At 39.7% G+C, this 11,801-nt stretch overlaps 1 protein-coding gene across 3 annotated transcripts in view; it reads left to right on the forward strand.

Annotated features, from left to right (window-relative positions):
- Positions 1-9,244, forward strand: part of VPS36 (vacuolar protein sorting 36 homolog) — a 30,740-nt gene extending 21,496 nt beyond the window's left edge. The window contains exons 8-14 of one of the 3 annotated variants that reach the window (XM_025874983.2): positions 98-175; positions 788-922; positions 2,325-2,390; positions 4,106-4,170; positions 4,733-4,817; positions 5,743-5,819; positions 5,905-9,244. In XM_025874983.2, the coding sequence (XP_025730768.1) occupies positions 98-175; positions 788-922; positions 2,325-2,390; positions 4,106-4,170; positions 4,733-4,817; positions 5,743-5,819; positions 5,905-5,998 (600 nt within the window). In that variant the 3' untranslated portion in view covers positions 5,999-9,244. The remainder of the gene's footprint in view (positions 1-97; positions 176-787; positions 923-2,324; positions 2,391-4,105; positions 4,171-4,732; positions 4,818-5,742; positions 5,820-5,904) is intronic. The other 2 variants (XM_025874984.2, XM_073894627.1) reach the window with 2 other exon arrangements.
- Positions 9,245-11,801: the final 2,557 nt, after the last annotated feature.

Here is an 11,801-nt window from a genome sequence, read left to right on the forward strand (position 1 = left end):
TTACACCTATTGAATTCCTCCCAGTTATGATATGAGTTTTGTTAGCAGACACTTTAGGGACATGATTTCTTTCAGTCTTTTACTGTTCTCTTGACAGGCTAAGGAAATGGTGGAGTTATCAAAATCAATTGCTAATAAGATTAAAGACAAGCAAGGTGACATCACAGAAGATGAGGTAAATAGGTTGCCTTTTTAAGGCATTAGAAACGAGATTAGACAAATAATGCAGTGATGTTTTGGTGGATTAGGAGTTTCTTTCTTAATGTAGTGATTTCTGTTAGGGCTTGTGGATAGATGAGAGTATTAAAGAAAAAGTCAACCAGTAGGATTAGAAGATACTTGAATACCTTCTTTGGGAGTGTGGAAAAGAGAGATACTGAAATGTGTAAGGAGTGGTTGTTTTATACATACCCATATGTTTGATACTTGTTTCATTAAATTTGTCTACACTCTGGTCACAGCCATGTTCCTTTCTAAGTTTTTGGCTTTATCATTTGGTTGGCCTTAAATACAGCATAGTTGCTACCTAAACCTCTTCTCACACCGAACTTGTGAGGTCAGTGGAGTATGAAATATCAAGATAAGGAAGAATTAATTAGCTTTATGCGGGGAACTACTAGAAATCCACTTTCTTAGAGTTTATGCTATAGAAACAAGGTAGAAGAAATGGGTGGATATAGAAATAATTGAGTAGAATTGAGTTTATGATAGAAAGATTTCAAATGTTGGGGTGGAGAGACTAATGCTGTTTATTTGTCCTTTTGTGCATTTTCTCCTCTGATTATAGACCATCAGGTTTAAGTCCTATTTGCTGAGCATGGGCATCGCTAACCCAGTTACCAGGGAAACCTGTGGCTCTGGCACACAGTACCACATGCAGCTGGCCAGACAGCTGGCTGGAATACTGCAGGCGCCGCTAGAGGTAAAAGCAAAACCTAAGTGGTCTCTCGGTTTTGTTAAATAATTGCCAAGTCTTCAGAAATCTTAATGTGAGTTTAACTCCTTTCACAGTGTGGCTACTATTCAACCAACATGTTATTTTTTTCTTTCAGGAATATTAAATCATTTTGGTGTACTTATTAGTGGATTTGTTGGCAAAATCTAGATTGTTTTCAATTTCCATTTCAGATATCTGTAACTCCTTAAATCTATTTGATAGGAAGTTTTTCTTATCTCTTGTTTTCAAAAGGAAATACATGATCTCTAGATGTTTATATATATTCCTATATATCGAATCTTAATATAAGTGTACTGTTAATCATTTCGTAATACAGATTTATCTTTTGACATTACTCAGGCAATCAAAACTTCATTTATTAAAAAAACTTCTATTAAGAAGTATTTCCATCATGACAAAATAGAATAGTATAATGAATCCCTCCGTGCCTATATCCAGGTTCGTGTGTAAGCAGCCTTCACTCAAAATTACTTTAAGGCAATCCCAGACATCACATTACTTTGTAAATTTTTCAGTATGTAATTACAATGATAAAGATGCCTCTAAATGTAATTATAATCCCATTTCACACAGGAAAAGTTAAAAATAGTTTTTTAGTATTATCAAATATATTGTTAGTAGTCACATTTTCTCTTACAGTTGCTTTGTTCAAATCAGGATACCTTGCAATTGGTTGATTTGTCTCAAAGTTTTTTGTGTTTTTTTTTAATTCCATAGGTTTCCCCTTCTCCTATCTCTTTTTTCTCTCCCATACAACTTATTTATTGAAGAAACTAGTGGTTTATTATAGAGTGTCTCAGAGTCTGGATTTTATTGATTTGTGTTTTAACATACTTCCCTGCTCCATGTATTCCATGGAAGTTATATATATTCCAGACTGGAAGTTATATCTAGAAGTTCTTCTTTTCCTTTTTTCTGATGCACGTTTCATAGAGGGTGCTGTGCATTTCCATCAGGAGGTACATAATGTCTGTCTTTTTGGTGATGTAGCAGCAGCTACTAACAGTCAGTATCTAGATCTGTTATTCATTTGGGGTTACAATGGTGATATTCCTATTTAATTCCATGATTTATTCATTTATTAGTTGTAATAACTTAAAACATTTAAATACACTTTTTGAAACATGGTGTAGAGGCCCTCATCTCATTTAAGTAAATGTTAAAACAGTAATGATGTTAAAGTCCAAATACTGAATTTGAAATGCTTCATGTATCTGACTAGGTTTTCCTCTGTATAAATTTAGTTTTTAAAGACTTCTTAGGAAGTTTTATGATTCCTGATTTCACTCTGCTTATGATCTCTGTTAAGAAATGCCAACTGGTGCTCATTATAACATAATACTTTTTAAATTCCATATTTTAACAGGAACGAGGGGGAATAATGTCACTCACGGAGGTGTACTGTTTAGTAAACCGAGCTCGAGGAATGGAAGTAAGAATAGAACATTTAGATATTCTTTTAACTAAATATAGACTTTCTTAATATAATACACATTCCCCAAAGTGAGTACAATTTGAGGAAGGGTTGAGAATATCAAAACTATTTGAGAAGCAGTGTGGTGTAGTAAAAGAATACTGCCTTGGGATCTAGGAGGTAGACTCTGACCCTTGTTTTGCCAGTGATGTGCTGAGTGATGTTGAGGAACTTACTTAGCCTCACTGACGCTCGGTTTTCCTACCTTCAAAACAAGGATTCGGATTGACCGATACCTTCTGGCTTTAATATTCTGTGTCTGTACTGTGATTAATGAGCTTGGGTATGATCCTTTTCTCTGTGATTGTCAACTGTTTTGGATTCCCTGGGCTGGATACAGATGGTCTGTAGAGAAGCGGGGGGAAAGCTGCCCTCCTCCTCTGGCTCTGAGTCAGCAGTGGCTGTTTTTCGACCCTCATTGTCCCTTCACGCCCACGTGTCCTTGGCCCCCCGAGTTCTGTCCGTGCACTCAAGCCCTTCAGTCAGACACAGTTCTGTGGCGTCAGTCGTCCCCTCTGTGCGAACAGTGGATGCGCATGTCTGTTCCGCGCCCCCCGCAGAGCCGGGAGTTGAGGCTCCGCTCTGTTTTTATTTGAACTGTCGTCGTGGCTGCCGTCAGGGAGTGCTTACCGTCTGCGCTCTGCACACATTACCCCATTTCTCCTCGCGGTACCTCAGCGACGTAGCTGCTTTCCCTCTCCCCACCCAGGGCATGGTGTGAGGATGAGGAAGCTGAGGCTCGCAAAGGTTCAGTTATCTAACCAAGGCTGCGCCCGGAAACAGTGGTCTGACAGGCGTTTGGGCCCAGGCTGGGCTGGTTCTGGAGCCATTCTGTGTGACTCAAAGTTGTACTCGTCAGCCGCCACACGGGCTGGTTCTTTAAGGTTGCGTGGTCTGGAAGGGTGGCCACTAGCTAGCTACATGTGACAACTTTGACCTTGCAATACAGTTAATCCAAACTGAGGTTTGCTAGAAGTGTAAATTACACACCAGATTTGGAAGACTTCATAAAGGGGCGCCTGGGTGGCTCAGTAGGTTAAGCGACTGCCTTTGGCTCAGGTCATGATCCTGGAGTCCCGGGATCGAGTCCTGTCAGCGGGGAGTCTGCTTCTTCCCTCTGGCCCTCCCCCGTCTCATGCTCTCTCTCTCATTCTCTCTGTCTCTCTCTTTCTCTCAAATAAATGGATAAAATCTTTTAAAAAAAAAAAAAGAAGACTTCGTACAGAATATGAAAATTAAATATCGTTAATAATTTTTATATTGATTTTATGTTGATGTTTTAGATCTATTGGGTTAAATAAAATACATGTATTAAAATTAATTTCACCTATTCCTTTTTATTTTATTAATATGACTACTGGAAATTTAAAATTACACATATGGCTTGCATTGTCTTCTGTTGGATAGCACTGCTTTGTTTCTTTGTTATTTTTTTGCCTTATAGTGATGAAGCCACCTAAAATCCCTGATAAATGATAATTTTTACATTTTTATTTAAAACAATTTTTTGAAATAGACTCCATGCCCAACATGGAGCTTGAACTCATGACCCTGAGATCAAGTCACAGATAAATGATAATTGTTAAATTTCCTCTTCTGTTCTAGTGATCATCATAATTATATAGCATCACTCTATTAATTTGCAGTGTAAACTGGATTTTTTTTCCTATTAGTTGCTCTCACCAGAAGATTTAGTGAATGCGTGCAAGATGCTGGAAGCGCTAAAATTACCTATCAGGTAAAAGAACCTCTGTGGGAAGCTTGCCAACTAGAGCCACTGTTCCATACAGAGTAGACAGGAAGGGCCTGCCGGGCCTGCTGTCTGCGTGGTGAGCCAACCTATTGCCCCTCTTGGAATTAAACGAACAGAATTCACTTGTCATCTGGCTTCCCGCCTTATCAGGGCTGGTAGTGCAAGTCTTGTTGATTTGGGGGCAGTGACAGAAGAATGTCGGCTCTTCCTAGGAGGTCAGAATAAGCAGCCCCTCTGCTAGACATCTTGTTAGTTTCTGGAGAGTTCAAAAGTACAGATCTTCAGCTGTGAATTATATTTTCCTCTCCTCAGGTTAAAAAAAAAAGTGCCAGACATATTTTCTTGAGCATGTGGTATATTATAGTTCATACTTTGATTAACTATTTATTCACCAGCTTTTTAGTTATGCTGTAGTTGCTTGTGGTTGTTATGTGTTAAATATTGCCCTGATATCCAGACATAAGAGAAAGCACAGGATCTTTGCACCTCCTTAGTGGTTGAAGATCCTAGATATTCACAGCTTTGTTCTCCCATCTGTCATTTTTAGGCTCCGAGTTTTTGACAGTGGCGTCATGGTAATTGAGCTTCAGAGCCACAAGGAAGAGGAAATGGTGGCCTCAGCCTTGGAGACAGTATGTGAACCCCGTTTCCTCCTCATCAGTCTGCCCACCAAAACCTGAATGCTTAGCAACTTGAGAAACAGGATTTCCTTTTGAATTTAACTTTACTAAAAAGTAATGTTTGTAGACCCCATTAAAAACACCTATTATTAACAGTGAATAAATACTAATCAAAATTACACTTTTCAAACTTTTGAAACTTATCAAGGAGAATTGGAATTCGTGAGGTGCTGTCTTTTTGTTTGAAGCTCAGTCCTGCGGACAGGTTTTTCACTGTGTTAATTGGAATGTTACCTGTGATGGAACTTTTTCTTTGAGTAAGAAAGTACTTACCTACGTAAGCAGTATTATGAAACATCACAAGTTGTTTTACCAAATAATTGCTTCAAAAAATATGAAAAGCAACTGTAGTTTAGATGGATTTTACTGGACAAACTACTGCTATTACTCATTAGGAGACTGGAAATATTACTGCCTTCATAGCCTCTGTGGTGAACCTGTTTAATTTCAATAGCTCATATTTATTACACTTATTTTAAACTAGATGAAAACCTCAAGACTATCGGTATTTCTACCATATATTTTAAGCTAAACCTAATATAAGGTTCCTTTACTGGAGCATGAAGTATGCACTCAGAATTTGTTAATATGTTCCTTTTCAGAATCTCAAAGAGTGCTTCTTAGGGTTCAGTATAGTGCCTTTGTTACATTCTAGAGGGCTTCATGATATTTTAGGCTCTACTACGTTTTTCTCGATCCTTCAGCATTTGTAGAATTAAACATTAGTGAAGAAGATTTAGTTCTATAGTAAATATTCTTTGGATTTTAGTAAGAAATTCAGTAAATTACTTCCTGAGCACGCTGGTAGACGCCCTCCCTAGGTTAGTACCTAGGTGGCCTGAATTATCACATTTTTTCCCTGCTGTGTTTCTGTTAGGTTTCAGAAAAGGGATCCCTGACATCAGAAGAGTTTGCTAAGCTGGTAGGAATGTCTGTCCTCCTGGCTAAGGAAAGGTAAGTGAGGTCCTTGCTCTTCATTACAACTGTATTTGTGCTTCCGAATGGACAAATGATTGTGGTGTTTCCCCTTGATTCCTAGGTTGCTTCTGGCAGAGAAGATGGGTCATCTTTGCCGAGATGATTCAGTGGAAGGCTTGCGGTTTTACCCAAATTTATTTATGACACAGAGCTAAGGGTTTTGTATTTCAAATACTTCTTGTTCGTGTACTTGTATCATGTAGACATTGTAGGACATCGAGCTCAGAGTAAACCCTGATAAACTGAGAATTTCTGGAACTTTATACTATAATATAAAACCCTTTTAATTGCTCCCTAAATATTATGGTCCAGGAAGTTTACTTGGGATAAATAGAGGAAAATACAGAAAATTGAATGCCACTATGAATTTGAAATCATGCTACCCTCAGAGTTTAACTTGAAATATGGTGGATTTTAACTTGATACTCAAACCTGACCTTTTTTTTTTTTAAAGACGGGAGTATAGTTAATGGGGAGGAAAGAAGTTGCATGTTTGGACAGGTTAGATCATTTTTCTGGTGTGACTAAAACTCATTGAATTATAAACAAAGTTTTTCTCTGCATCTGATATGCCCGTTTTTGGGGGCAGGGTGGTAGTTCATGAAACCAGTCATACCTACAATGTAGCTTAAGAACTGACAGCGTTGGGACAGAACATCAGACTGCAGAACACCATATGAGGCTCCTTTCCTAAGGGCTTTTCTTTAGAAGCAGTCATAAGCATGTCTTCAACAGATACCTTAAAAAAGGAGAAAACTGTATTTAACTTATGTATATATAATCTGACTCGTTCTTTTTTTCAAGTGATGATTTCACGGCTGGCATTTAAAGAATGCAACTATCTCATTTTGTTTAAAAAATGCTGTGGATTTTGAAACTGAATTAACGAGCTGTGTAGACACGCCCAGAGATATGATTACAAATTTGGAAAGTAGACGGCTGAGGAATTCCCTAGGATTGTGTGGGTGGGTGGAGGGGCCGGGAGAACCTTTAAGTAACTTAACAGAAACCTTGGTGCTCTTTGACCTCGAAAGCCAGGGACAGGAACAAAGAAGGTAGACAAGTAATTGGTCTCCTTTTCCTTCCCTTAAGGAGTTTCAACAAGGAACTTTAAAAAATCTTTCATCTTCCAGCAATATTTTTTTTTCTTTACCCCATACATTAGAAGTTGCGTAGAGAAACTATCTCACTGAAGAGTATTCCCGAGATGACAAAAACTGGCTAATATTGAATGTAGGTTGCTTGAGCTCTAAAGTGGACTGCCGGACTTCGTAAGTTACTGCTGCCCAGCGTGCCGTGTGTCGGTATTACCTCAAACTCAGGGATCCCCCCCAGGGACAGAAGGAGACTCCCCTTCTAAGACTGTGTTGAAAATGGAAAGCAGTGATGGTTTTCCGCCAAGCCTCCAGAAGGGATAGTGTCTGTATTGAGCTAACTGTTGTGACCAGCAGGAGGGGATGCCCTGGCTCACGCGCTGGGATCCCAAAGACGTTGGTTGTCACTGGGTGTGGTGGAGGCCACCGCCGGAGGCCACAACAGATGCCCTGTGGGGCAGTTGCATAGTCCCTGCATCCTCCAGCATCATGGGAACGTCTTGGCTGAGGCCTCCTGCCTGTCTTCGTTTTCCAAACCTGTCCCTGATTCCACAGTGTGATGACACAGCCCCTCCTTTCCTCATTGCTCAGCCGCAGGTTTGTTTTGGGGGAATTCAGTGTCTGGCTGCCTGTGTCTCGTGGGCCATTGTGCAAACTTGTTTGTATAGCACTCCTGTTTCTGGGTTGTGCTCACACCGCTCTGGCAAACATGTACACGCATGTTCGTATGCACACGCACACACACACATACGGTATTCTCATCCGGCTAAGGCTTTTAAAAAATTACAAAGGTAAATAATAATCTGTTTCAGCAGTTGGAATGAGTTGCAACTAAGATTGAGCTACTGGATCTAGCTCTTACGATTTGGATTCATTACAGCCAACTCCCACAGTTCAACATATTTATTTACATTAGTGTGACAACACATTAAAAAAAAAATGGAGCAATCTAAATTGTATAAAGTGAACTAAAGAGAAAGAAAAGTGACATATGAATATATTTTGCAAATGTTACATTAATTTAAAAAAAAGTATGATTTTACTGTTTTACTTTTAAAGTGGGCATTCTTCACTGTTTCCAGACCTCTGTATATTTTTTATCCCCCCCTTTTTTTTGCCAAATAAGGTGTTACAGAGGTTATGTTTAAATACAACCAATCAGGCCCTAAATGCAAAAAAAAAATTCATCTTGGTGCTCATCACTGGTATAATTATTTTTGCTTTATTAACTTTGCTCTTAGGAGCAAAAATTTGTTTGTAGCTTTACGGTAATGGAATTTTTCTAGTCATTGTCAAAAATTTTTTTACATTGTACAAGTAAAGATTGTTTTCAGGGTTGAATGATTGGAATTAATGTATATAGAGTAAAATTCCTGGAAAACTTTTAAATGATTTTCTTAACTTAGTGTTCTTTTTAAAATACTCTTTGGAAAATATATGAAAGTGATAAACCTTTAATGAGAATAAGCCAGTATGTTAAGAATTGTTTCCTTATTTATGACCTCAAGATCTTACTGTTTTAGTTTTTTTAAAAGAAAACAATGGGAAATGGCTCATGAACTGTTTGGGTTTTTTGTTTGTTTGTTTTAATTCTTGATGTGAATTCCATTGTTGACTGACCTTGTGTATTCATATGAATGTACTATCTCTTGTTCCCTTTAACCAGACTAGCCTGAGCAGACATGGATTTGCCATGTCTTCATTCTCATGCTCTGCCCAGCAATCTCAGCGTTTTCATTTTGGTATGGGAGAGTCACAACTCATAAGCTGGTTAGATTTTTACACGTGCCTCGGAATTAAATCAAGCACGCTCAAAATGATCCCTGAAAATTTCTGAAATTGCTAATGAAGTTCTCTGTGTAGTCTTAAAATTAGAATCCCTGTAGAGTGATACACGGATATGAATATATTATGAATATAGTAAGTTTACTATATACAATATACAGTAAAAACTACATAGCGTCAGTAGACTTTTATAACACCAATAATTAAACTATCTAAATGCGTGTCCTTTTTTTTGTTGTTTTTGTTTTTTGGCCACTAGGTATGCTTGAATTTATGTAAATTTCTTGCTCATCCCACCCCTTATGATAGATCTCGTGTAAACTCCACAAGGGGAGAAATTTTTATCTGGTTTGTTTGTGGATATATCCTCAGAGCCTAGAACAGGGCCTGGCACACAGTAAGCATTCAATAAATATTAACTGAATGAATGAACTCTGATGTATATACCTATTTATAACCTGGCTCCATTTATCCTACTTTTTCTCCCATTCAATTCAATAAAAAAAATTTTTTTTAAATACATATTGACTGCGTGAGGAACTATGTGGGCCACTGGTGGTGATGGGCAAAATGAATAAGATACATCCCCTGCCTTTAAGATGGTGGCCTAGTTGGGCAAATAGACATGTGAACAGTGTTCCCTGAAGATGGAATGAGGTGCTTGTCACGGAAGCGGCACAGGTACTGTGCTGGGCAAGGCAGGAGGGAGGATCCTTTGGTTCCGATGAAGGGATCTGGAAAGGCCGTGTGGGAGAAGAAGAGCCTCATACACGAGGCTCACAAGGACCAACAAATCGTCAGCAGGTGGAAGGCACTGGGTTAGGGGAGTAACATGAGGCATGCCCCTTCCTATTCCTGGGGCATATTTCCTTGGACTGTGCGGACTTGCCTTTCTTTACTTTTCCGCATTCACTTACCACCTCCAGCCCAATAATCAGAATCGTACTTTGCTCATTCCCACCCGCTTTAGAAAAATCTGTTTCCAGTACACGGCTCCGTAATAGTTATGCCCCATTTGCATGACTATATTTTGTCTTGATACCGTAAGAAATGAGGAATTGGGTTTCTTAAGTTCAAGAGCTGTTATATAACTGTGAAGCTTTTAAATCTCTTCTGGCCTAGGTCAATGATTGTACATGGTAGATTCCTAGTTAAGTATTAACTGAATACTTGAGCAATTTTTGGATTATAATGTGTCATGAATTGACTCACAAACCTAAATCTGTGTCCTTTACCATCTGCTCAAGAGGCTTCTCAACCAGACTTGTCAGGGCTCAGCCTGTCTGAGATACTCTGTCTTATTCAAATTCCATGACATGGGGCATATCCATGATGTGGGAGGCACTCCAGAAAAGTCAGGTTAACACACATGTAAGATCTTGTTATTACAGTGTGAAAATTGGGTCATTCGTGTTCTTCTTTGAGTCCTGGTAATCATGAGTCAGTTAAAGCTTTTCTCTCAGAGCATGATCTAAGGAAATAAAGGATCTCTCCAAAGGATACTATCAAGATAGTGAATATGTTTACAATTTGCCCAAGATTACTAGACCAGTCACTGACCCAGAAAGAATTAAAGCTACCTTGACAGCAGCTTGTTTTAGTTAATCCCAAGACCATGGAAGCTTTTTTCCCTTCATGTTTACTCTGCCTTTAGGAAAGATTATGTCTTAAATGTGCAATAAAGACAAAAATACAGTTTGGCAAGAATTCTAATTAAGGCAAAAATGTCCAAGCACATTGATCCAGCCTCTTGTACCTGGATTTAGGTCCTCCCAAGTCCCAGAGGTGGATTTCCAGGGAGAGCATGTCTGAAAGGTTAATGCGGAGCAAGTTGCTTTCTCTGTGTTTCACTTAATCACCACAAAACTTTGGTTCAACTATTATATGCCTTTTACAGTGGAGGAAAGAAGCGATTATTTGCCAAGGTTACTGAAGTGGGGCTAGAATTAATCTTAGCTTTCTCTAACCCCAAAGCCCCACTCTTTACATTGAGCTTTTGCTTTCAAAACTGCCAAGGACTGTGGCATATATTTGAAAAGAAATCTCAACTTGGGCTGATGAATGGACATTGGAGTAGATAATTCTGTCATGAAAGCCTTGGGTGGATTTAATTAGTACTGCTAGTATTAATTATTGGACAAGATAAGTACTTAGCAAATTTGGTACCTCTGACAACCTCTGATAACCGTCAAGTAATTGTGCTACCTTTTAGAAGATTAAGTGATAGATTCAAAAACCAGCAAATACTATATTTTTAAGTTTTAAAAATTGAGGTAAAATTTACAGTGAAATGCACAGATCTTAAGTTGGAGGCGTTTTAACAAAGGCATAATAAATCCATGTAACTCAGCACCCCAGCCAATAGAACATATCTGCCATCCCCCAAAGTTCCCTGAAGCCTCTTTCCAGTCACCTGCTCCTAGAGGCCACCACTATTCTGATTTCTATTACCACACATTGGTGTCGTCTGTTAAACGGTATATTTTGTGTAAAAGAAAAGCAAATGGTAAACTGTATTCACAAGACTACTGAAAAAGCACGGCTGTGAAGGTGGAACGCTATCCTTCCAGCATTCTTTTAAAAAGACAACTTCAACACTTGGGAATTAAGTTTTTTAGGTGTCATTTTTTAATTTAACCAGCTCTGGCTGCGGAGAAAGAAAAACCGAAAACGAAGACGCACTTTACCTGAACTGTTCTCTTTTGAGAATCTTCAAGGACATTTGGGAAACCCAAGTTTACAGCCCACCAGTTAGGCCACTCAGATGAGTTACTTTTGTGGTCCCCCAGAAGAAATGACTCCGGGGGAGAAGTGATTGGATCGGAACGTGGGGAGACTGCGGCTCGCCCTGAGCCCGAGTCCGGCCCGTGGGCCGTGGGGGTGTGTGCGTCGGGGCTCTGCCGGGTTCCCCGAGGCCCCGAGGGCCGCGAGCGCAGGGGAGGATGCGCTGCCCAGAGCGGGCGGGGCTGACTTCGCCCGCCGGCCGGGCCCCCGCCCTCCGGGGCCGCCTTCCCCGCGCCGTCGGGGGCGGGCCCGGGCGGGGCCGCGGAGCCGAGCGCCGCCCGCCTGGGCGAGCAGT

The sequence above is a fragment of the Callorhinus ursinus genome, unplaced genomic scaffold (assembly GCF_003265705.2).
Source record: "Callorhinus ursinus isolate GAN/ISIS: 27379988/994484 unplaced genomic scaffold, GSC_fseal_2.0 scaffold7, whole genome shotgun sequence".
NCBI lineage: Eukaryota > Metazoa > Chordata > Mammalia > Carnivora > Otariidae > Callorhinus > Callorhinus ursinus.